This window comes from Balaenoptera ricei, chromosome 2 (genome assembly GCF_028023285.1).
Source record: "Balaenoptera ricei isolate mBalRic1 chromosome 2, mBalRic1.hap2, whole genome shotgun sequence".
Taxonomy (NCBI): Eukaryota; Metazoa; Chordata; class Mammalia; order Artiodactyla; family Balaenopteridae; genus Balaenoptera; species Balaenoptera ricei.
Genome location: NC_082640.1, coordinates 7,082,195 through 7,108,801, shown reverse-complemented (window position 1 = coordinate 7,108,801; position 26,607 = coordinate 7,082,195). Strand labels below are relative to the sequence as shown.

Here is a 26,607-nt window from a genome sequence, read left to right as displayed (position 1 = left end):
TCTCCTCCTGCTGCTGCTGAAATTGACTTTAAGGAGGCTGACCTTTCTGTACCCTTTTGGTTGCTGTGATGTGGATACGTTCTCTTAACTCAACTGAAAAAGCAAGAATAAGAATGGGGAAAAAAAGGAAAGGAGAAGGGGAACAAAGACACGTAACTGCCTTCTAAATAAATTACACATGATTAGCGTAGGAGGCTCGGGTTACAGAAAGTTATGCTGCAAAAGCCAGAGCCTTTGATGTTGGACTATGTGGTTGAAGATTAACCAACCAAGCAGAATAGATGGGAAAAGAGGTTTTATAATAACTGGGGAGAGGAAGACAGATAGGAGTGGCAACCCGTTCACAGACTTAAGAATAACACCCACTACTCAATATGCCCTGTGGGATGAGACCTGAGTTTATTAGCAAATTCAGCAACTCCACTGATACTTTTTCCAACAAAAGAAAAAAAACAGCTCTTTTTCCAATGCTTTATCAATAAACTCAGAAGACTTGGTTGCGGGTGATGTCATTATTCTTATATCCCCCCAAGAGCTACGATTCACAGGGATGGGGGTGTGGCCCTGGGTGTGCCTCCCTCCCAACCTTCTCTACAGGATTAGTTCTTAGCCTTAAACCCCGGCTCCAAAGCCTCTTCCCTGGGAAAGCCTCTCCCGCAGCCCAGCCAGTCATTCCCTCCCCTGCAACCCTGCACGCTTCGCTTTTTGCTTATCTATGCTTTCCCCTCATGGGAGCTTGAGTTCCTGAAAAGAGGGGCTGGGTCTTAATTATCTTTGAAAATTATCTCAGAAACAGTGAGTGTGAATCCCTAGAACAACTGAGAGACACGCTAAGAGGAGAGCAGAGGAGGGTGTGGGTGGGACTTCCACCTCCACGCTGTACCAGCACATGACTGCAAGCCACATTGCTTTTCATGTAGGAAAAGGAATAATCTCTCTCCCAAATACCTCTCAGGATTATGAGGAACAAAACAGATAATGGCTCTGAAAGCACTTGAAAATCTAACGGATCCTATAAATTTAAGATAATTACATCAATGTTTTGGTGGTGAAAGGTAAGGCAAGCAGACTCTTTGTTGGATGGGTGGATGAAGAGATGGGTGGGTATAAAGATGGGTAGATGGATAGATAGGTGGGTTGATAGATGGATAGATGGATGGATGGATGGATGGATGGATGGATGGGTGGATGGGTGGATGGGTGGATGGGTGGATGGATGGATGGATGAATGGATAGATGGGTGGGCAGACAGATGGGTGTGTAGATAGGTGAGGGGAAGAGTGTATAAAGAATGGCTAATCAGCCATGAAGCAGCTAACAGGAAGATAAGGTGAGGAAGCATCTAACTTCAAATCTTTCCAGAACATTCTCTAAGGTAAACATCTCCCTAGGGATTCTGAATTTAGAAATGGGAAGATGGGAGCAGGGAATAGCCCCACCTAATTAACAAAATGTTATCTAACGAGTACAGATAAACAACAGCCCTGGTCTAAGAGCTGGTAACTCCTTTCTCATATTTACTTAGCATTTATATAGTATTTTAACATGTATTGATTTGGAATGCATAAATTTAATATTTGACGTGACATCTAATAGATTTCCATCAAGACACTCAAAGAACCATCATTATAGGCAATGATTCTATCTTTAAATTTAAAAAGGCAAATGAGGTTTATCAAGATAGTTTCAAAAAACTGGTTCAAACAGTAGGGGAGAAAGTTCATAATAGGAGCATTTTTATCAATTTTAACTTCAACTAAAAACCTAAGTTACAGCACAAGAATCAGTTCTAAGGAAAATACAACTTGTGCATTAAAAGCCATTTTAACAGTCTGCTCTGCTCAGAGGTGAGTGAGCTAAAAGGATCACTTTCTGAGTTTAATTTCACTAGGCAGTCTTTACGTTTATAGGAAAGGAAAAAATGTATCCATAGGAGTATCTGCCAAGGGAGGTTGTTTAGGAAGGAGACCTAATTTTGCTGTGGCCATACTAGTAACATTGGGACAATCCTGCAGGTACTCTGCCTGGAGAGCAGAGCCATATTTTAAAAGGGCTCCCTGTGCTCCAGCAGATGGGCTGTAAACTTGACCAGACTGCAGACACTGTGTCCTCCACAGTCACCAGTCGACTGCATTAACTTCTCTATCCCTTTCCCATATGCTTTATCACATACTCACAAACACGTCTAGCAGATGGTAGGTAACAAAGAAAGAAACTTATCAGCTGAGCAAAAAGTGAAAAACCTTGTTCTAAAGGAGGCATCTAAAAACCAATCTCCTCCAACCTCTGATTAGATGGGAATATTTTAAATAATCAAATGACGTGAAACACAAGTAACTTCTTTCATGCCATCCTCAAGAAGCACTGCCCTTTTGTATTACAATATTTAGAATAACAGACGTATATGGATCTAATGCTATTCTGTTTTCCTAACTCGGAATAATCACAGACTTTCTTAATATCAAAAATTACTGACACAATAATAGAGTGACCAGCAACTCTCAGAGGATGATTTTTTCTATCACATTAAACACCAAACCAATGCAGGGCTCTGAGGGTCCACATTCAGGCGTCAGACTGAACACTCCTATCTCGTGAGCATCACAGCAAGAAAATGTTCTAAGTTCGGAAAAAATCCTTTCCTTTTATAAAATCTCTATTTTAATAGAAACAACAGAAAGGCTATTTATGCCACTAAATCTGTCTGTCTGGGTAGAAGTCCAAAGAAGTCAGACAAAGGACTTGGGGAAAGTACCTTCGCTGAAAGTACCAACAGTATATAGAGCAGGGAAACCGTACACAGGTGTCACTGTTCTTAGCATGGATACAGCTTCTAAAAAAAAGCAGGCAGCTCTGAAATAGACTAAAAGTTAGGAAAGGCCATATGAGGGAAGAAACAGAACTGAAAAAAGAGGACCTGACTCAAGCACCCACTTTTTCCCGAATCCCAGTGAGGATTTCTGGAATGGCTCAGTTCTGTGAAATCTACATGCAGACATGCACATGCATCTGCAACACCCAATGTACATTTCTATAGGTTAACGGCACAAGCAGAGGAAATAAGGGGACAATCCTATCTGGTCTCAATTTCCAAATGATATACCCAGTCTTTAGGGGTGATTTTAAATCTCAAGAAATTTCACTTTTTACAGCAGGTCATCTCTTGGTATGCTCAACTCTGATTCAAAATATCTGACTTCTGTGAATAGATATGTTTAGAACTTTATTATTATCTTAACTTTAAAAAAGACTATTAGACTATGAGGAATTGAATCAATATACTCATGACTCAAAAGGGTTAATGAAGTGTCCCAAGTAACTTCTAGAAGTTGCTTAGTCATTAAGAGATCCTGGTACTTGCTGGAGTGTATCGACTCTTGCACCTTCCAACTGGCATATATGTTTAGTTTTTTTTTTTTTTAATTAATTAATTATTTTATTTTTGGCTGCGTTGGGTCTTCATTGCTGTGCGTGGGCTTTCTCTAGTTGTGGCGAGAGGGGGGCTACTCTTCATTGTGGGGCACAGGCTTCTCATTGCAGTGGCTTCTCTTGTTGTGGAGCACAGGCTCTAGGCATGTGGGCTTCAGGAGTTGAAGCACGCGGGCTTAGTAGTTGTGGCTCGCGGGCTCTAGAGCACAGGCTCAGCAGTTGTGGCGCACGGGCTTAGTTGCTCCGCGGCATGTGGGATCTTCCTGGACCAGGGCTCGTACCTGTGTCCCTTGCATTGGCAGGTGGATTCTTAACCACTGTGCCACCAGGGAAGTCCCTGTTCAGGTTTCTTTTAAAGAGGAGAACAGGCACTGAAACAGCCCTATATAACCTCTAGTTTTGCATTGGTAGGATGCAAATAATAGACTCTGGAAGGGTTATTTTTGTTTTCTTTTTCTTTCCTATTCCTTCTCTACCCTGACACACACACACACACACACACACACACACACACGAGCACGCACCATGCCTTATCTGGTTGATATGTAATCAACTGGTTCTACATAATCAGATGGGATACTCATTGAGGAGCTAATCTGGTCATGTGATAGACTTTAATAAAATATCAAAGAGAAATAAAAGTCCACATCAAAAACTGTTGAAAATAAACATAAACATAATGGTAAAACCTTAATTTTGATTTCTAAAAGTGCTCCAATACTCTTCAAAAACTAAAGCCATTACAGCTGGAAAATGAAATGTATGCACTATATTGTCTGTCTTTCTATTATCTATCTATCATCTATTTATCTATCTACCTACCATCTAGCTGTCTATTATCTATCTATCTATCTGTCTAATATATGTAAATCTGCCCACCAAAACGGCTAAAATTAAAAAGACTACCACTACCAAGTGTTGGTGAGAGTATGGAGCAACAAAAACTCTCACATGTTTTTTTGATGGGCGTATAGAAAGACACAACCGATTTGGAAAAAAGGCCTAGTGGTTCCCTTTGAAACTAAACATTCACCTATCCTATAACCCGGCGATTCTGCTCCTAGATATTTTCCCAAGAGCAATGAAAACATACGTCCATAGAACAACTGTATAAAATGTTCCCAGCAACTCTATTTATAATAGCCACAAACCAGAAACAACTTGTGTGTTTCTCAATAGAAGAATGGATGAACACCGCAGAATATTCCTCCAGTGTAATATTATTCAGCAATAAAAATAAGCAATCCATTGGTACAAGCAATAAATGGATGGATCTGACAGAAATGTTATGGTGAACAAAAGAAGCCAGGGTCCATACCGTATGATTCTATTTATAGGAAGTTCCAAACAGGCAAGAAAGTAATCTATGGTGGAAAAAATCACAACAGTGGTTTCCCCTAAAGGGTAGGGGCAGGGACTTACTAAGAGGGGCATGAGGGAACTTTCTGGAATGATATTGCGTATCATAATGGGATTTGGGGTTGCATAGGCAAATGCACAGGTCAACACTTAAGATTTGGGTATTTCCTTGTACCTAAATTTTCCTATGAGAAAGAAATCAAACAAATATTGAACACTAATTAATGATACACATGCTGCAGTATTAGGAAGAAAGGGAACTGATACCTGATACGTGCTTTAAATTTCATTGAAAAATAAGATGGATTAATGGATGGATAGAAGAATGAATGAATTGATGGATAAGCAATAAAGCAACTATAGTAAAATGTTAATTGTAGAATCTCAGTGGCCTGCATGGGGTATTCCCTGTAAATTCTTTCAATTTTTTTCACGGCCAAACGTTTTCACGAAATAAGATGGAAAAAATCTATTATAGTCCCATAATGGCATCATTTAAAATTCTATTTTCAGGATCATTATATAAGCAAAGAAGAACTAAGAAGCTTTTTGTCAAGAGTGAAAAAGATTAAACTTTTGCAAGTAGGTTCAAATATCAAATAAACACTGTATTTCACACCTACTTTGGAGTGAATGAAGCCCCTAGTTGATGCCTAAGGAGAACAAGGGCATCTGTGCAATCCAAACATACATGAAGGGCTGTTTCAAAAATAACCACATCCTTCCCTACCCCTGACTGTCCAATTGCTGGGTTCTAACAGGTTTCTCTTGTTACATAAAGAGTTGGCCAAATACTAATGGGTTCTGAACACAAACCAGAAGATTCTCCCAGGCCCAGCTGGGTGTATGTAACCCCAGCTCCCGCCCTGCTTGGCTGGTCCTCCCTCAGGAAATCATGAAGTTACTGGTGAGAGCCCCTTACAGCGGCTACACGTGTGCATCCGACACACCACGAAGCCCAGGAGATGCTCTTAGGAGATGCTTGGAAGTGTCTGTTCAGGGTGGCTTTCCAGGGCTCAAAGGCCAACAGGGACCACACAGCAGGTATTTTGTCTTTCTCCATAAAAACGAACAGGACCATCCAGAGCCCCCTTATTACTGGTAAAATGCCATGAGGATCAAAATTGCGTGAAATTCTAATTTAATCCTCCATGTCAGAAAGCAGCCCGGTGTGAGGGTGAAGGCCAGCCTGCCCAGTGTTGCACAGTGGACTGTGTCATTCACTGTGTGACTTTGGGTAAACGGTTTAACTCCTTTGTGCCTCACATTCCTCTTCTATAAAACGAGACTGATATTTACAGCTTGCAGGATTGATGTGCAGATTAAATTAAGATAATCCATCAAGGGACTTCCCTGTTGGCACAGTGGTTAAGAATCCACCTGCCAATGCAGGGGACACGGGTTCGAGCCCTGGTCCGGGAAGATCCCACATGCCGCGGAGCAACTAGGCCCGTGCGCCACAACTACTGAGCCTGTGCTCTAGAGCCCGCGAGCCACAACTACTGAGCCCGCGAACCACAACTACTGAGCCCGCGTGCCACAACTACTGAAGCCCACACGCCTAGAGCCCATGCTCTACCGCAAGAGAAACCACCGCAATGAGAAGCCTGTGCACCGCGACGAAGAGCTGCCCCCCCTCGCCGCAACTAGAGAAAGCCCTAGCACAGCAACGAAGACCCAACGCAGCCAAGAATAAAAAAATAAAAAATAAAAATAAATTATAAAAAAATTTTTTTTAAAAAAGATAATCCATCAAAGTGCTCAGCATCATGCCTGGCAGGTAATCAGCGCCAAGTACCTGTTAGCTAATCATCCTGATGACTTTTTTATGTCTAAGTGAGTGAAGCTGAGACTGCCTGTGAGTATTACACTGATTTAACATGAAGTATAAGAGAAAGATTGCAAATATTGATCATTCAAAGAATGTAGTAAACCTCAGTTATCAAAAGGAACGTCACTTCTAGGTTCTCAGGTTCAAAATAACAAAACTCAGGACCACTTTAAATATAGAATTTGGCACTGCATACGCTGTCTCCAGGGTTTAGACAGAGCTTAGTCCACAGAGTTTAGGGTCCTACAGTCTCAGGGCAGGAAGGGAGAGAAGTCTCTCGTCCAAGACCCTTCTTGAGACTCAGAGAGAACACCCTCAGTCGTCTTCCTCCGGGCTCCCCTCAGCATCTCCAGCGGCCGGGAAATCTGCCTCCCTCCCACCCACCCCATCCACTGCAGACGCCATGACCCATCTTTACACTGTGGCTGATGCAGGCAGGATGAGATGCCCAAAGCCGTCCCCACCCTCACCGGGAACTTTCGAATATGTCACACTGACAGCAAAAAGGACTGCAGAGATGATGAGGGCTACGGACTGGAAGACAGGGAGACTGTCCTCGATTATCCGGTGGGCCCAACCTAATCACATGAGCCCTTAAAAGCAGAGAACTTTCTCTGGTTGTGGGCAGAGAGACGGGGCAGAAGGAGAAATCAGAGAGACATGACCTGTGAGCAGGACTCCACATGCTGCAGTGGAAGGAGCAAGGTGACAAAGGATACAGGTGGCCTTAAGGAACCAAGAAAGGCTCACGGCTGTCAGCCAGCAAAGAAACAGGGACCTCGGCTCTCTATTTGCGAGGAACTGAATTCTGACGACAACTTGACTGAGTTTGGAAGCAAATTCTTCCCCGGAGCCTCCAAGAAGGACCACAGCCCTGCTGATGCTTTGATTTTGGACTTGTGATGCCTTAAGCAGAGACTCGGCTGAGCTGAGCTGTGCCCACACTTCCCACCCACGGAAACTGGGGGATAATAATGGTGCTGCTTCATGTCGCTGATTTGGGGTAATCTGTGAAGGCAGCCGTAGAAAACAAATGCAATGGCCCTTAAAATATCTGAGGTTCCCCAACAGGTCTTCTGGTATCTTTATTTTTTTTTAGACCATATACTCTCTGGGACTGGACCATCTTTCACAAACAAGGCTTTGAGGCTACCCTCTTAGCTGCTCTGCTTTTAAGAACAACGATGAAATGCCTGGAGTTCCTCCATCTGATGAACTTGGTTCAGCTATTCCGGGGCTGAGCCTGTGATGACCAATAAGGATAAGGTTCTGTTGGAGGACTGTGTGAACATAGGGGCCTCTGGTCCAGCCCAGCACTTGCTAACATTATGGACAGGTGACCACATGATATGAAAACCACAGCATATGAAGCCAAGCGACCCGATTTCAAGCTCTCCTTGGAACGTGTTCTGGAGGGTCAACAGAAAGCTTAAATCTGGCATCTAGGACCAAATACAGTCCTCCAAGTATGGTGAGACCAGCATATGACACGGCAGGCTTATATCCTAATCCGCCTTCTAGAAACCACAAATTCAAGGCAGCCCAAGATCACCCAGGCAGTTTTGATAACCAGTCATACTTTCTACTCACTTTTTACTTGACTAATCTTATAGTCACTTGAAGATCTAAGTCTTTTCCCCATTGATTAAAAAAAAAAAAGTCTTCTTTTCTATTCTGCAATTTTGTTATCTTTAACTCATAGTTACTGCCTGGGGAGAGGTTGGTTTGTTTTGTTTTGGATCTCAATCTTGCAAGCCCCCTGCCATAGACTGAATGTCTGTGTCCCCCGCAAATTCATATGTTGAAACCTAATCCCTAATGTGATGGTATCTGAAGATGGGGCCTTTGGGAGGTGATTACGTCATGAGGGTGGGGACCTCATGAATGGGATTAGTGCCTTGATTAAGAAGAGATCTCAGAGAGCTCCCTCACCTGTTCTGCTATGTGAGGACACAGCAAAAAGATGGCCATCTACGAATCAGAAGTGGGCTCTCACCAGGCAGCACATCTGCAAACACCTTGATCTTGGACTTCCCAGCCTCCCAAACTGTGAGAAATAAACTGCTGCTGTTTATAAGCCAATCAGTCTACGGTATTCTGTTACAGCTGCTTGGATAGACTAAGACACCCCCTTTCAGTCTTTATTTCATAAGAAAGTATGATCAATATCCCTGCAATGTACTCATCCAAATCATTAATAAAATATTGTTAGAAATCAACTATAAATTATAAATAATCAAACAAATTAAGAATAGGCAAATAAATAGAATGTTGTTAATAATAAAATATTGAGACCCAAGTTACACGTGCTTTAATTCTGTTAAGACAGATTTCCATTAACAAATGCTTGTTGTTGACCCTTCTCTCTTAAGAGGAGAGATCTAAGCGCTAATTGTGGGGCTGAGGAAACAAAGCAAAACCACACTCGACTACAACCAGTATAAAGTCATCCATGAGACTGCTACTAGTTACTGGTTTGAAATCAGAGGTCTTACTAATGTGATTCACCTTATGGATTGAGGCTAGCTTTCATCAAAGCGTTTATGTCTTTAGTTCAGCTCTGTCAAAATTACATTAAAAATCTTTCCTTCAACATGAATTCAATAATTTTTCTATTCGAATTCTGAGCTCTAAGAAGTCTAGGCAAATGAAATGTTCGTTTGACTTGGACATGGTTGTCTCTTCTCATTACACTCAGGCTTCTCTATCTCTGTGGGGTACAGCTCAAAACAAAACAAATAAGAAACAAACCAATCTTTTACAAACTCAGTACTCACTTCCAAGTTAATTTCTCCTAAGCCAGCTTTTCCAACACCACTGGCTACTTCCCACAATCCCAAAAGATCTTGCCAGTTCTCATATTTGAGTATGTTTATATGTTTTATATAAAGTTAAGCTTCAGTTAAGGGCTCAAACTATTTGAACATATTAAATCCACATTTGGTCATCTTACCACCCCACTCTTTGTAAGTACTGTGAGTTTTACCTAATTGTTTCTGCAATTGTTATTCAGAGCTTCGGCTGATACTGGAAATCACTACAGCACCAACACTGTCCAACCAATGCTGTCCCTGCTTCAATATCTGATCACCAAAATGACGTGTCTTACCTAACGTACAACTTTGAGGAACACTAAGTGACGTTCTGTGTGCTTGTGCTCTCTCAAATACAACTTCCTGTGGCCTACTGTGGACAAATCCTCGAAATTTCTAGAAATAAACATCATAGACAACTTACAGCTGGATTTTAGTCATGCAACTGTTAACGGTTTCATGTTACTCAAGAGATTCTTGCCTAATTACATTAAAGTACCTTGGTGATGTCCTTCTTAATTTATTTTTCCATCTCTTCTTCAATTGGGTTGTAAAATGTGAAAAAGTAAGCACCCCTAAAGAATCAAGCTTACCCCAAAATATACTGTCTCCTCCACAGCACCCTGTTCCTGTCTAACAAGTGTTTAGCATACTGTCTTCATACAGTAGACATTTCCCATTTAGGATTTTAAGAATAGAAAAGGGGAGCATGGCTGTGAGTGAAGGGAAGTGAGAATGTACAACCATCACCCAGGGGACAATGATGGAACATTCTAGCCGGAGGGGATGATCTTCACCCGGCGAAGAACGGAGCTAAAGCTGGAACAGGCACGTGAGGAAAGGCCAGACATCATAATTTAGACGCCATACTTTGGGCAACGGGAAAAGAGTTAACGTGTCTCTGCAGGAGAGAAACATGAGTTAAAATGGTGTTTGACGAGGGCCACGTGGAGAGAGCCTAGGTTGAAAGAACAGACTGAAACAGAGGGAGAAAGACACGCTGCTTTGCACAAGTACCTGGGAGGGAAAATGAAGAGAGATGAGTGAAGGAATGTTGATTAGATGGGAGGGGAAGGCAAGAATGACGCCTTAACACGAGGCAAGGTCTTCGGCCTGCAAATAAGGGAGTCATTCTCTCCCTTTCTCCAATCTTTGTTTACCTTTAGGCTAAAGCCCTGAAATCGAGACGGTTCAAGCTTCTGTCCATTCTTGGGTCTGCTCCTCAGGAGGAGACACTTCATTATCCTTCCCCTTCTCCCGTCCCCACATCACTCCACCAAGTCACCAGCGACCCCCGCAGTGGTGGCTCCCTTCTCTGGGCTACGCTGAACGTTAGTCTTTTGCTCCCAGCGGGATAGCAACTGCAGGAGACCAAGCAGTCTCCCTCTTCCTGCATTCTGCAATCGGGGCAGTGTCGAGGATTATTCAGGTGTTTCCATACTACTCTGTCCTCCACCTGCAGGAGGCGTCTTTTTTTTTTTTTTAATTAATTTTATTGGAGTCTAGCTGCTTTACAACGTTGTGTTAGTTTCTGCTGTACAGCAAAGTGAATCAGCTGTACATATACATATATCCCCTCTTCTTGGATTTCCTTCCCATTTAGGTCACCACAGAGCATTAGAGTTCCCTGAGCTATACACTAGGTTCTCATTAATTATCCATTTTATATATAGTAGTATGTATACGTCAATCCCGATCTCCCAATTCATCCCATCCCCCTTCCCTGCGGGGGTCAACCTTAATGGTTCCCGTGGTCCCAGGCCCCCGAGCTGGTGGGGCTCACTGGCCCAAGAGAGGCAGAGAAACATCAAGGGGATGTGCTGAGCCTCTGAGACGACACTGGGAGGCCGTTCCACGTCAGGGGTCCCCTATCATTTTATTATACGATGGCTTCGGGGGCCGATGGTGACATTCAGTCGTAACTTTCTTTTACCTCATTTAGTTACCGATAGGTATGTTTCGACAAAGATTAGAGCCAAGTTTAAAAGGAAGCCAAATTTCTAAAAGAGGCTACCGCTTCTCCCTGCAGGTGTGAGTAATCCCAGCGCTAGCAGGAACACCGATAATTGGATGCACCTTGCTTACAAATAAAAGTCACAGCCCACTGAGCTCCTCTGGAAAAAAAAATAGTTATTTTGGTGGTGATGGTGGGAAGGCCCTTAAGGCTTTCCCCAAGGGCCCCCAACAGGGTTCCAATTAGGCAGAATTTTGTTAAACAGATGCAAAAAGCCTCCAAATGTTATCTTCAGCAGCTTGGTCCCCCAAAGTGGTCCAAGCTGTACCATTACCCTGGCTGTATGGGTGCATCTCCTCTCACAGTCCTAGGGGGTCAGCGTCTGTATTGGTTTCCTATCGCTACCATAGCAAAGTACCACAACTCAGTGGCTTAAAATAACATGAATTTACTATCCAATAGTTCTGGAGGTCAGAAGCCCCAAATCAGCATCACGGAGCTAAAGTGAAGATGTTGGCAAGGCAGCATTCCTTCTGGAAGCCCTAGGGGAGAATCCATTTCCTCGCCTTTTGCAGCGTCCAGAGGCCGCCTGCATTCCTTGGCACTGTCTTCATGGCCAGCAGTGAAACATCTTCCTCATCTCTGGCTCTGACCCTCTGCCTCCCTTTTATAATCCCGAATAATCTTCCCATCTGAAGATCCTTAACTTGATTAGCTCTGCAAAGTCCCTCTTCTCATGTAAAGCACTACTGTATTCTCTGGTTCCAGAGATTAGGACGTGGACATCTTTGGGGGCCATGACTCTACCTTCCACAGGGTCTGTGCGGCTAGAGAACACCATTATCTGAGGTCCCCTCACTTCTTTGGGCCTGGGTTTCCTCATCTGCAGAACAAGAAGTATAAACTTGACCAAGAAGCGCCTTCTGATACTATATAAACGCATCTACCTGGATGCGTAAAGACATCTACATAAATGTGCTCTATATATGCACCCTTACAATTACCAACTGTATGGATTATAAGGTAGAGAAAGGATCTAAGGGGACACCCAGATTTTGAGTCCAGTTAATAGAGAACTTAAGGTAAGCTGGATTGGAGAAGGAGGCTGGCAGCTGAGGGAGTTTGAGGTCAGCTTCGTGCACTGAATGGAGACGTCCAGTAGTTTGTTGGACAGAAGGAACTAGAGCTACGACACCAGGTCAAGGCAAGAGAGAGAAAAGTTGGAGTCATCCACGTAATAGGGTTTAATTACTGGGATCTCTATGGGCTAATAGATCCTGCAAGGGGTAAATGAAAGAAAAATGGGCAAGTGTTTGCAGCCTCACTTTAATCCGGGAGGAAGAGGAGCTGGCAAACAGAGGCTTGATGGGAGGAAGGTGGAGTCGCCTTAAATACGCGGAATCAACTGTTTATTTTAAGGGAACTCATTATGAAACCATTTCTAAAGTGGTTAATTGCCTCAAATGTTGCCTATTTACAAGTTTGACTTTACAAAAGTACGTAATGGTTTTCTGAATGTAGGGCATACCACTGGGTCACAATATAGAATTTTTAAGAACGATTACTTCTTAGAATGAATTGGTCTATTTAGGGTGCTGATGCTTAATTTAAAAAGTACTTTTAAAATACATTCACTTCCGTTTTTGCTGGAACTGAATAATTTAGCCAGGACTGTGGTCTTTAAAGGTCCAGAAGTTATATTTGGTGAAATAAGTGAAAACGACTTGTTTACAGGATTTCTCTATAACTTGATCAAACTATAAAAGCATTATTGATGTATATGTGTTATCACAGGGCGAATTCTTCCAACTAGATTTCTGAAATGTTTTTATATTCAATTTTTCCTTCAATATACAGTATTATACACGTCTGTTGTCTGTCCAACTTATTTCCGTGTGCTTTTTTAGTAAGTAGTATTTAATAAAACTACTAAATTAGCGTTTGCCAAGAATAATGAAAATAAACAGATTTACAGACATCAGTAATTTGTTTAAAATGAAGGCTTGATTAAAACTGAGAAAGTACCTCCATTTGCAAGCTATTAGTTCGGAAATCCATGCAATATTTTCTTTCTTTTGGTTAGATTTCTAAGCTAATAAGCTGTAAGTTACCAAGTATTACAGGACAAGTACAAACAGGATACAAAAATAATTTTTAAACTCATCTCAAAGACTTTGCCAGAAATTCCCTAGACATTGCTCTTGCTTCTGCATAGAATTCCCACACCTGGCGTGCAAGGAAGTCCAGAGGTCTTGGCAAGTTCAAGTCCTGCAGTTTCCCAGGATGTGAGCCCATGAGTTTTATTTAGATGTTATGCTCTTAATATACTGTCAGCATAAGTCATGCTCGTTGGATGGTCCTCCTGATAGCTTACATCCCTTCCTGGTCTTTCAACCGATCACGATGTTCTAAAAACCGAAATTTGAATTTGGCCAGGAATAGACCTTTTGCAGAGAAGAGAGACAGCCAGCCATACACCTCAAATGTTATGATAGATTGTAGCTATTCTGAGAGGAACAAAAAAATAGCACATCATTGCAAAATACTTTACTGTTAGACAATGAGCAGCAACCTAGCTCTGACCTTTCTTCTGGCACATAAAGAGAGTGCTGGGGTTCAAGGATACACCTCATAGAGCACGTCTGCACAGCTTACCACTCTTTAAGTAGGGGCCCCTTCTATCAAGCTGGTCTTAGCGCACAGTTGTGTAAGAGGTGGAGAAAGTCAGAATTAGTAGATACTTGTGAATAACGGTTTCTATAAAATTCCCAGAAAAAAAATTAGATACTGTGACCACTTTAGGGCAACTCGAATGAAAACACTTCATAAAAACACGCAATCATATGCTGGAGCTGGTTCAAATTCATGACCAGCAAAGCCAAGCCTCATGGTGATAGCTAACTGTTGCCTTTGAAATCCCTTTGCTGATTCAAAGCAGCTACAGTGGGAAGAGCCAAACTTTAAATTTTATCTTGAATATATAAAGAGCAAAGTGATGCCGAGAAGTTTTGCAGATGTTAGTTTCCTCTGACATAACAAAGATTCATTTAAAAAGGAAGGTGTCATTTAGGCCTAGGAATCTAATTGAGGTGCTCTGGCCTATGATTTGCGTGTTTGAGGTATCTAAGTAGTTTTTCCTAATCTAAATTTGGTTGTTGCATAACATCTATGTGAGCACAACGCATGATCAAAGTATGATTCATAGGGACTTCGCTGGCGGTCCAGTGGTTAGGACTCCACACTTCCACTGCAGGGGGCATGGGTTTGATCCCTGGTCAGGGAACTAAGATACCACAAGCTGCGCAGCCAAAAAAAAAAAAAAACCAAGTACTATTCATGGAACAGTTTCTACAATAAAAGCAAAACTCTTACAAATTAGGTTTCTGGGCAGGTAAGCATGAAGTTTTTTTCTTAAAGTGTATGCATGGCACCCTTTAGTATATGCAGTAGCTGTCTTCAATCCTTTACTCTTTCTTTCAACACAACCTGAGCACCAGCTCTGTGCAAAACCCTCTACAACCTGCTGCGGAAAATGCAAAGTGAAATCAGAGATTGCATTTGTTTTCATTGTGTATGTGATCCCCGAGAGCAGAGAAGACATGAATTTTAAAACTATGTTACAAGATAAGTGTCAAAATGGTTGGAAGAACTCAGTGGGGTGAAGGCGACCTTCTAACGTCAAAGGAGCAATTGTCCATTCCCTGAAAACACGGTACTAGTTCAAAATCCAGATGCCAGGTAGTGAGACCCTGAGCTCTGGCAGAGCTCCTGGGCTCAGCTCTTTAAAAAGCCATCCTACCCAATAAAGGAAGTAATCCTAGGGAAAAATATTCCAAGATACTTGATCTCCCACTCCAAACACACAATATACTAAGGTACTCCTAGCTGTGCATAAATATCTCACAGGTTGACTTTTTCTCACTCACTGCACAGAATATTCCATTTCTGAGACTTTAGTTACCAGATAAGATATTTAGCAGCAAGCTCTCTGCAAAATGCGGTGTCTGACCTAGACCTAGTAGGTTTTTTTCATGACTTTTTTGTTCCAGTTAAGGCTATGCATTCCCCTATTTTATAAGTGCACAAACTTAATGTTTCCATATCCCTATTCCAACTGCAAAACAAAAAATTCCACCCATTCTTTGGAATTAATGGCCTTGTTGAAACACAAATATCATATTCATTGAAACAGCTGATTCAAAGAGCAGTAGGGGATTAATGAAAGAGGCTACAATTCAACACTGATGAGCTAAATGTCCTAAACATTCATTTCCTACATGAAGAGACAGTCTTTTATGCACCTTGCCAATGTTCCCCCTTCCGTAATATACTTTACTAAATTTATACACAATTCAGAATGGTCTTGTTTCATCACAGCTATAGAAAAAGCGATGCATGAAAGAGACGCCAGCAAATGATACAGCAAGCGATGACTATGAAAACCTTGAATTCAACATGTAGGTAACAAACCAAACCCAACCGGCTGTGGGTAGAAACTCCCTTCCCTGTCTCAACGTGAGAGGTGGAAAACCACCAGGGTTCTCTGCTCCCAGACACTCCCGGGCTCTGGGCTCTGAATATTTGCCATAAGGAAGGAGGGCGAGCATATGGAAAAGGGCGTAAGGCAGGGTCCTAGCAAGAGGATGGAGCGAGCTGGGAGGGAGCGCTCCCCGTGCATTCCGTCTGCTGGGCGGACTTCACAGAACACACACCTTTCCTCGAGGAAAGGACGCGGGCAAGGAGTCTGGGGGTCGGGGTGCGGGTGAGGGTCTCCGGGGCTGCAGTGAAGCCCTCCCGGGAGACCAGACAGGCCCAGCGAGGCCCGGCATTGGTGTCCTGTGTGAACGCCAGATGTTCATCTACGGCGGCCTCACTCACCCTTTCGAAAAGCCAGGCAACAGAGAAGCACTCGATTTAGACCGCACAAACCCGTGCAAAGGAAGCTTCGGGCTTCCCCCCCATACAAATTCTTATTTTGAAAACAAAAGACAGGCTCGTGGCCATTCTCAGAGGCGAGCACATTGCTCCCAGGGCTGGAAAGCATATTTGCAGAGGCCAAAGATTAGACAAAAGCCTTGAGCTGGCGACACACAGCCGTGGAAATGATTTTTTTTTTTTAATTGATTAGGGCCTCCCAGTTCCAATTCTTTCTCCCCTTCCGGGGATGATTCCTGGGCCGCCGAGCAGAGCCCTTAGGGCCTGTTAAAGACGTCGGGTCGGGAAGGGGAGGAGACCCCGAAACTTTCCCAAACTGCGGCAGGCTGGAGGCGGGCAGCGGCCGAGGACCTCGGGGTCCCGGGGAGCAGGGGGCACCCCAGGGGCGGCGGCCACCCCCTCGGCCGCCGCAACAAAAGGGCCGAGCGTAGCCTTCGCGATCGGGCTTCGAGAACCGAGCCCCGAGGTGGGGAACGGGGGATGGCGACCAGGGGGCTGCCGTTTTCGCCCGGGCGAAGGAGGAGATGGAGCCGCGTGTCCGCGGCGCGCATAAAGGACCTTCGGATGCATCCAAACCGGCCACGCGGGGCGGCAACAGCTGATGCCACCCGCACCCCGGCGGCCCGCGGCCCCCCGGGAGCGTCTGCCCGGGTATCTCGGCGCCCCCGGGCGGCGCCGCCCCCTCGGGAGCGCGGCGCTGGGGCTGCAGGCCCGGTGGCGGCGGCTCGGGCTCGGGCGGCCGCGGCGACACAATGCGGCCCCGGAGCCCCGCCGCCGCCGCCGCCGCCGCCTCTGCCGCAGGCCCGCGGCCGACACAAAGCCCGCCGCCGCGCACCGACCTTGGGCTCCGGCGCCGGGTTCCCGCAGCGTCTTGGTCACCGCCTTCCAGACGTTGCAGCCCAGCAGGCAGAGCAGCAGCGCCGCCGACCTGCTCATCTCCGCGCCGCAGGGCCCCGGGCGGCGCGGGCTGGCCGACCACCGGCTCGGAGCGGCGCGTCAGGGGCAGCCGGCCGCCGCGCCTCCCTCCATATCGCCTGGCTCCGCGCGCGCCGGGCCCGCCGCCCGATTGGCCGCGCCCCCGCCCGGCGCGGCGCCGGGCCCCGCAGCCCACGGCCGCTCCCGCCTCCGCGCGCCCCGGTGGGTTTCCCCGAAGAGCCGCCGCCGCGCCTCCGCCGCCTCTTTAACCCCTTCGCGCCCCGCCCGCGGCGGCGCCCAGGCCCCGGGCCGTGGTGCCACCTGGCGGCCGCGCGCCCACGGGCCCCGCCCGCCCGAGCGGCCACCCCCTCGGGTCCGCCCCGCTCGCCCCCCGGTCCCCCGGGAGCAGTGAACGCGACCCTGGCGTCCAGACCGCCCCGCCGCCCCCCTACCCCGCCTCTTGGGAAAGACAGTAGCTGCCTTTCAGGCCGAAACCCTCGCCCCAGGTTAGCTGACGGCCCTCAGGAGGTCCTGGGGTCTCCCTGTGCGACCCCGCTCGGTTTGCGCAGGAGCGCGGCGTCCTGCAGCTCTTTCTGTCCCGAGTCACTCAGGAACCCCAGGGGAGATCTGACACCCAACGCCGAAGGTCAGCGGGAACAGAATCCCCCAGCCCGGGTACACCGAATGCAGGCAGCCGTCAGCGCCTGAGTGTTGACAGGCGAACATCTCCATGTTGTGTTGGGCTTGGATGTTTCTAGAAGGTTATGGTGGGAGGAAATTTACACTTATTGAGGCCCTAAGTACTTGTTATTTCCCACTTTTGTCTTCATAATACAGGAACTCAGAGGTAGGTATTGCTCTCCCCATTTACAGAGGAGAAAATCGAAGCTAGAGAGGGTTAAGGAATTTGTCCTTAGCAAGTAGCTGGTGGGTGACAGAGCCAAGGTTCGAATAAGACAATCATCCTGGCCCCAGGGTTGAAGCTCTCCGCGAGAACCTCAGGCTTCCTTGAAGCTGAGGTACCCACCCACCAACTTCCATTCTTTAACTCCCTCTTGTCTGTGTACCTTCCTCCATATAACCCTCACGTCCCCCTGACTCTCTCCACCCCATCTCCCAACCAGCACTGCAGGGACCCTGGGACCTCTGCCCGGGACCCCCGATCTGGGGAAATCCTCTAGGCTCACTAGCGGCCCCGTGCTGCCTCCAGAACGGTAGGCCAGAGGAGGGTTATTATTGTATTTTTATAATTGGGCATTAGGGTATGGCAGGCACTGTACCAAAAAGAGAATGAAGGATGGCGCTTGCCCAGTGGGCTTATTAGAGACAAGTCATTGTGAGACACAATAAAACCAGGAGGAGGGGAAGCCCCTGTGGGTGTTACTGGCACCCTCAGGACCAAGGCTGCCATTAGTGCAAACTGGGCACCTGTACAGGGTGGCAGGTAGTCGGGAAGGTGGAAAAGAAGACCCCCAATTAGGGACTGCCTGATGCCTCCTCCTCTGACTTCCAGCGTCAAAGCCTTAGGGTAATTCCAGGGTCCACATCAGAGCCAGGGGAGGGGAGCATAGAGAGGACCATCTGGGTCAGTCCGCCCTCAAGTCCAGCTTGGGTTCCTGCCCCCAGGAGCACAAAGAGGCCAAGCCAGCTAGCTTGCTTGGTGGAGGATGGCTTTTGGAGCAGGGCGGACCCAAAATTTTCAAATCACTTTCTTGGGGTAGGGGGCTGCTTCTAAGAGAAGTGACATTAAGCCCAACCCAGAGTTGAAACTTCTCACTTCATATCTTTTGAGGATGTGCCTTTGTCAGGGATGTTGATTATAAGAGACAGCACTAGCCTGAGCAAAATAATAATGATAACAAGAATAATCGAAAACCAGGTTATTATTGGGAGAGCACCTGGGACTCCTACAGAATCCTGGGCGCTGAAGTGTCAGGTCTCATGAGGGAACCAAGGACTCTATTATATTTGGAGTTCCTAGTATTATAGATGCCACTTTCATTGGACTAGAGGTATTTCCTCATGACAACTTACTTGGGTGGTATTATTATTCCTATTTTACAGGTGAACAAACTGAGGCTCAGTGACAAATAAGTTGCCCATAGTATCTGGGTCTGGTGACAGCAAACTCAAATTCCCTATATCAAGTTACCTCCAAGAATAAATCTCATGCAAATGACTCAGGTTACCACTAGCTGTGTCCACATTGTTTTAAAAACGGGTTCTAATCCCAGTAAAGTCTGAATCCAGTTAATAGTATCTAATGAATGGTATTGTGCCAATGTCGATTTCCTGTTTTTGATAATGTGCTATAGTTATATAAGATGTTACAACTGGGGGATGCTGGTTGGGGGGGGAGCTGGGTGCAGGGGGCAAGGGACCTCTCTGCACCATTTTTATAACTTCTTATGAGTCTATCATTATTCAAAATAAAATTTTAAAAAAGCAAAAAACCTTGTTCTATACCATTTTCCCCCCTAAGCTTCATTGTTCACCCAAAACACTGGTATTTGGGGTCCTATATCTATTCTAGTATAGAGTTCTAGAACTTTTAAGAGTGGGAGAAGTCTAAATAAACACTAAGTGATGAGTCTATTCAAGTTTGGGTCACAATCAGGACTTGTAGATGCTCAAGATAATGGTTGTTATTATTGTGCATGTAACAAAATTTCTGTGGATGACATGGCAGTTTAGAAACACTTTATATACCTTGATAGCAACACTGAGGCTTGTATAAATAGTTTCTCGGAAGGACCAGCCCCATCCCATCTTGCAGATGAAACAGAAGGAGGTTAGATACTTTGCACAGTGCGCCATCTCAAAGCCAAAAAGAGAGCTGAGGCCCCCATGATCATTGGCTCCCCATGTAGATGTTTTCCAGCTACTTGGGTGGGAGGCTAAGAAAGCACAAATTCTGCAAAATCACATAAACAACTGCACTGTGCATATCATCTGCCTAGAATTATGTAAGAATTAAATAATCACCCTTCTCTACTGGAATAAAAGAATATGGTTTACCTTTTCTCCTGTTCCAGAAACCAGACTCCCACTTAGTAACTGGGGGTGGGGGTGGGGGGAAATAAATCACTGCTTGGGAGGGAGTGTTTGCAGAACAATGGAAATCAGAAGTGTTCTTTCCTTCTAGAACTTTTCCTGTTGCTCTTATTAAAATCTCACATTGTTTGACTAAAGATGAATTATGACTGTACTTACTTGAAATTGCTTAGAAGTTGCCTGCCTGTACATTTCATTTCAATTTTCGAGTTCTCTGCCAAAAGCAGTGATGCCATATACAAAACTTTTCCTGGCTGAGTTTTTCCAGAAACCTTGATGTCAGAGGCTCTGTGTCAAGGTTTCTTAGGCCAAAATTATTTCTTCCATTGAAATCTTTCCTGATGTTGGTGCCCATGTGGTGGAATTTTAATTGTCTGAATTTATTTCAAGAGGCGTTGTCCTTCCTTCTCCCCTTTCTCCTCCTGCCCCCCTGCTCCCCCTCATCTGCCCCTGAGTAAGAAGCTGCCTGTGAATAACAATTTTAGTATGAGGTTTGTACAGATGAGGAAGTGTGTCATGGACATTCCAACTTCTGTTTTCTGATGCTTTAATTAAAGTTAGATAAAATGTAGCCAGAGGTGGAAATTGGAAGGGCTCAGCATTTTTTTAGAACCTGTTGGCCATCCATTTGCAAAAGACAAAGGACAAAGGTAAAGAAATTACTGAAAAGGAATTGATGTGTCCCATTAACCATAACACTCCCACGTTCCCCTCTATTGGTGAGTCACACCCACATCAATCCATGTGACTTTCCAACAAGATCTTCTTTCAGCTTCATGTGAGAAGTTGCAAATGTGTATTAGCCTACAAGAGGGAATCTCTGGCAGTGTGATTTCAGATCCCCTGTATGACTGTTCTTCTTTGCATGCCCCGGAGTCACTAGAAGACTCTGGGATGCATCAATAGGTCTTGGCCGTTGAGAAGGATATTCAAAGGCTGGTGGCTACCTGAGAATCTGGTTGCCTGTTCCATTAGAGCAAGGAGAATCTTCCAGTTCAACCCTTTGCTGGCCATGGAATTACTGTCATAGAGTCAAGGAGGGCTCGAGGAAAGTAGGAAAGCCAGCTTCTGTGGACGGAGAATGTCACCTGGCAAATCAGTAAACAAAAGATGTTGCAGCCATCAAGGCTTCAGCCACTGCAGCCGCCCCCAGACTGTGCACCCTGAGGGGACTCAGGATGCAGAAAAGCAGGATACTGGCCCCAGATAGTTAAGGTGCATATCAAAGGAATGATTTCAGTGAGTCCAGACTCTTGCATCTTCCCATACACAAAAGTGGGCTAAATTCATTAACTCGAGATGTCCGGTGTTTCTTTAATTAGCAGTAATCTTTTGATGTTCCAACTGCTTGTTTTGGGGGGTTTTTTTTTTGCAAAAACTCCTATATGTCCTGCCTCCTCTCTTGCCTCTTTGGGACAGTCCCTTAGAGCTATCTGAGAGGCTGTCTCCTGGGCTTAAGTCCTCAGTATGTCCGCCAAATAAAACGTAATTCTCAACTTTTAGGCTGCGCAAAAACTTAAAGAGTTAGGGAAAAGACAGGGAGCTAATGAAGAAAATGGATTAGGTAATTAACACTAATCGAATTCTTGTTGTGTGGTTCATTCTGTACCTGGAACAGGGAGGAAAGCTTTGCTGTGCTGTAGGGCCTCACTTCCCCTAATCTCTGGTCAATTTCAGGCTAACTCTTTCCTAGTGGTACTTTCTTACTCTTTTCCTTTCTTGTCATTTCCTCTCTGCTTAGTTTTGAGGCTCTGGACCCAAAGCTACCTGCTGCCAGGTCATTTCTCTTAATGCCTGTTTAATTCTTAAACGAAGGTTCTCTCCCTCCAGCAGTGCCCTTCATTACAGGCCCCTTAAACATGGAAGTGGGGATGAGGAGGGCATATGTCTGCTCAAACAATACAACGGGCTTAGATATTAATTATTGTAATATTAATTTAGTCGTTCAGCCACTCTCACTAAAATATATAAACTCCATGAGAACAGAGTGTTTGTCCAACTCACTGACATAATTCCCGGCATCTGGAAAAAATATTTGGCACAAAATAGGTGCTCAATAACTATTGGCCAAAGTGAAAAATTGTGTCTAACCTTGAAGAAATATTTTCTTCCAGTCAGTCTAAATATCACTCTGCTACCTTGGACTGATATATGAATTAGCAGGTACTGACTGAGTCCTTACCATGGGTCCAAAGTTTTAGAAGGTAACTCAAGATGCTTTCCCACCTTCTGAGCTTCCCTCTCACAATTACTCATCAGAGATCCCTCCTCAGACAGGCAGGTCTTGAACTGGCCCCTGAACTTGAGCCTTTCCCACCGTGGGACCGGTGTTGATGCTGACCTCTCATCCTTTCCTATCCTTCAAGATGCAGATCAAGTCACATCGCTACTGTGTCCTCAGCCTGGCAGATAAGGTTTGCCACATTCACTAACCACTTTGTAAAGTTAGTTATCATTATAACCACCTGCTCCCACCTGTTGCAAACATCTGCTTTCAACACATAAGTTTAGACCATGTACAGAAAAGATGTAGAGTGGGATTCCAAAGTGAGCTGGGGTCAGCATTGGCCAAAGTGCATGCTGTCTGTTTGTAATAGTCAAAACTGTAACATCTGGTGCTGCTATCTGGGAATGTTTGTGTAAACTTTTGACGTCTGAAAGCACATGATTCTTCTTTTTATAATTTTATTGGTGTATAGTTGATTTACAATGTTGTGTTGGTTTCAGGTGTACAGCAAAATGAATCTGTTATACATATACATATATCACTCTTTTTTAGATATTTTCCCATATAGGTCATTACAAAGTATTGAATAGAATTCCCTGTGCTATACAGTAGGTCCTTATTAGGTATCTATTCTATATATAGTAGTGTGTATGTGTCAATCCCAATCTGAAAGCACACGATTCTTAAATTCTGACATCAGTATTTAGGGTAAAGGTTTATGTAGACAATAAGTCCAGAATCTTCTCCAAAGAGGGCAAACTTCAGTCATTTGAAATAAACTCAAAATAGTATATCTGAAAATCTGAGCATGATAACTTTTCCACAGCAATGTCTTATCTTCCCAACTTACAAGCTCTGAAGGAATCTCCTTTTCGACATCTTTGTGGCTCTCTCAAGATCCCAACGATGCCTTGCTTGGAGCTGACTTTCTGCAAAGCCACTTGCTTACCAATTGGCTGGTATACATAGGTTTGATTGATTGGTTATCATTCAGAGGAAATGCAAGTTGCCACGTGGAATACGAGATTTTGGTGCACATATGATCTTATTCAAAAATTATTCTTTCCACTATTTTTTTTAAAAGAGAAGTAGATGACTTTTTAAAAACAATTTTTAAAAAATATTTTATTTATTTACTTATTTGGTTGCACCAGGCCTTAGTTGTGGCAGGCAGCCTCCTTAGTTGTGGTATATGTGCTCCTTAGTTGCTGCTCGCTGGCTCTTTAGTTGTGGCAGGACAACTCTTAGTTGCAGCATGCCTGTGGGATCTAGTTCCCTGACCAGGGATCGAACCTAGGCCCCCTGCATTGGGAGCATGGAGTCTTAACCACCGGTGCCACCAGGTAAGTCCCTCTTTCAACTATTTTTAAAGAAAGGTGTTACATAACACCAGCATTTTCATCTAAATAAAGTATTTTCTTTTCAAAGAAATATTTTTTGGAGTCACCCCTCTGCAAGACTTAAGCATGTCTCTCCCACTCCCTCTGCCCCACCCCTCCTCCCAAGAATCTACCTTTACCTGGGGTGAAGGTGTTGACAGATGTATGAGCGGTGGTCCCGGGTATATGTCCCTGAGGAGGATGGCCTGTCCCCAGGGATGAGGGGAAACAGGGACCTGGAGAAATCTAGTTATGAGGCAGGTATCCTTGAAGGGAAAAGGAATGGGGTCCAAGCCACATGGAAGAGCCCAGATGCTCACTCTGAACACACTGACAGCTGACTCCCAGGAGCCCCGGTGGGAAAGCATACAATAGGGGCATAAAAGGTAACATTCCTAAGCTAACAAAAAGCATCAAACAAACGGACTGAAAAATCCCACAACCCAGAGACTTCCCTTTCACCCACCCCCAATCAATGCCTTGCTAAATATAGGATTCCTTCGCTGGGAACCTTATTTGGAAGCACCCCAGTATCTTCCCATATACAGTAAACCCTCTCTCCACTGAGGCAGGTAGCATGGTGGTTAAACGCCTGAGCCTGAGCGCTGACTCTGGGCTGACTGGGCTTGGACTTCTGGGATGTTCCTCACCTTGCTTTGCTCCTTTGTCAAATGGGGATGAAAAGAGTAGTACCTCTGTCCAAGGGTTGTCACATGGATTTGGTGAGATAAAGGACAGAGCCTGGCTTGTGGTAGCAGCTGTCTGTATGCATAGTGGCCATTTCTCCCCTGCAGAAGTAGGCTGGTTCTGAAGATGGGAAGTTTCTTGGGCAGCGGTGGGGACCACTGGCTTGGCCTTGAACCTGCCCTGTGAGGTCTGCTGGGGGCCCCCTAGGGTGCTGCTGGCTCCGACTCTTCAGATGAAGTGGAGATGCTTTCACTGCTGTTCCTTCTAGAACAGTCACTCATGTGACTTAGCAGTTTCTCATTCATAATCCCTTCTGCGGGGCTGTGGACCCTACAGTCTCCTGGATGCCGGGAATGAGGGAAGTCGATGCCTCCTGGACTAAGATGGGTGCTTCCCGGAGGAGAGTGGAAATCAACAGTCCCTGGGCTCATTTCCTCGGCCTGTCACGTGGTCCAGTCTCATACTGGAGAGAGCCCAGGTAAGGATAACAGGGCTGGGAGAATAGCCAGGCTGTCTTTAGCAACCTGCAGGCTGAGGACCAGCCGAGAAAGTCAGGACGAGGTTTCCCTGGTGGCACGGTGGTTAAGAATCCGCCTGCCAATGCAGGGGACACGGGTTCAATCCCTGGCCCGGGAAGATCCCACATGCCGTGGAGCAGCTAAGCCCATGCGCCACAACTACTGAGCCTGTGCTCTAGAGCCCACAAGCCACAGCTACTGAGCTTGCGCTCTAGAGCCCACGAGCCACAACTACTGAGCCTGCACTCTAGAGCCCGTGAGCCACAACTACTGAGCCCATGTGCCACAACTACTGAAGCCCGCGCACCTAGAGCCCGTGCTCCACAACAAGAGAAGCCATCGCAATGAGAAGCCCACGCACCGCAACGAAGAGTAGCCCCCGCTCGCCGCAACTAGAGAAAGCCCATGTGCAGCAACAAAGACCCAACAGAGCCAAAAATAAAATAAATAAATTTATATTAAAAAAAAAAGTCAGGAGGGAAAGAGACATTGGACCCACAATCTGGAGTCTTTAATGTTAATTTATTTACCAGTTCACATTAAAAAAAATAACTAAGTTGTCAGAATATAAGGATTCTTTCCCTCTTAACAGATCCACAGAAAGTGAAACATAATCTGGAATTGGTTCTTTTATAAACATCATTACACAAAATGTTTTGCAAATTAAAACTGGAATACTGGAGAGAAAATAAAGCATTTCATTTTCTTGGCATCCTTGGAACTTTATGTTCTAGACTGAGGCCTGAAGTCCAGAACAGGTAGGTACCTGTGGCTGACAGAGTCTTGAATGTGATTCCTACAGTGTATCTAACCTTGAACTTTGAAATCATTTCTATCAAATTTTGCCCCCAAACACTCACACCCATACACCAAAAATTATGGTACAGCTTTCTTTAAAGCTTGCATAAGAATAAAAGATTTTAAAACCTGGGAGAGATGGTGATCCACTGCCCACTGACATGAAAGAAATAGTACTTGCAAGTGAGAAATGATACATGAGTTACAAACATGCAAAAATGGGCACAGCCATCCAAGAAAGAAGTGGGAGAGATTTTAACGGGGTGGATTGAGTAAAATCTGCCTCAGAAGTTCTAGAAAAAAGTTGCATATGTTAAAGCAAACTATTCAACTTCTTTTCCCTAGAGGCAGCTGCAGCTGTGACTTGATCACAGCGCACATTCCTTGTTTTGCCTGTGGGGAATCCAGGCTCCCTCCATTTGGTAATGGAAGCGGTACTTTCCTAAAGTACCTGCCCTCACTTTCCTCTCAGTCCAGGTGAGTTAGGGCTGGCTCCAAGGGTAGACATGTGATCCACGTCTGGCCAATCAGCATGGACGCCCCCCTCTCTAGCCAGTTCAGAGGTGGGACCGTGGTCCAGTCAGTCCAAATCAGACTCAATTCCAGAACGTTTTTAGAATTTGAAACTCTTGAGAGAGAGAAGGGCTTTTCCAGCTGGGGTTAATGAGAGGAGAGGCTAAAACATCGCAACCTCTGGCAGCCATCTTG

At 45.1% G+C, this 26,607-nt stretch overlaps 1 protein-coding gene across 1 annotated transcript in view; it reads right to left on the bottom strand.

Moving 5' to 3' along the window:
• The window catches only part of FAM171A1 (family with sequence similarity 171 member A1), a 127,346-nt gene extending 110,020 nt beyond the window's left edge, over nucleotides 1–17,326 (bottom strand). Inside the window, exon 1 of the mRNA XM_059910145.1 lies at nucleotides 17,161–17,326. Coding sequence (XP_059766128.1) covers nucleotides 17,161–17,257 — 97 coding nt within the window. The 5' untranslated portion in view covers nucleotides 17,258–17,326. The remainder of the gene's footprint in view (nucleotides 1–17,160) is intronic.
• Nucleotides 17,327–26,607: the final 9,281 nt, after the last annotated feature.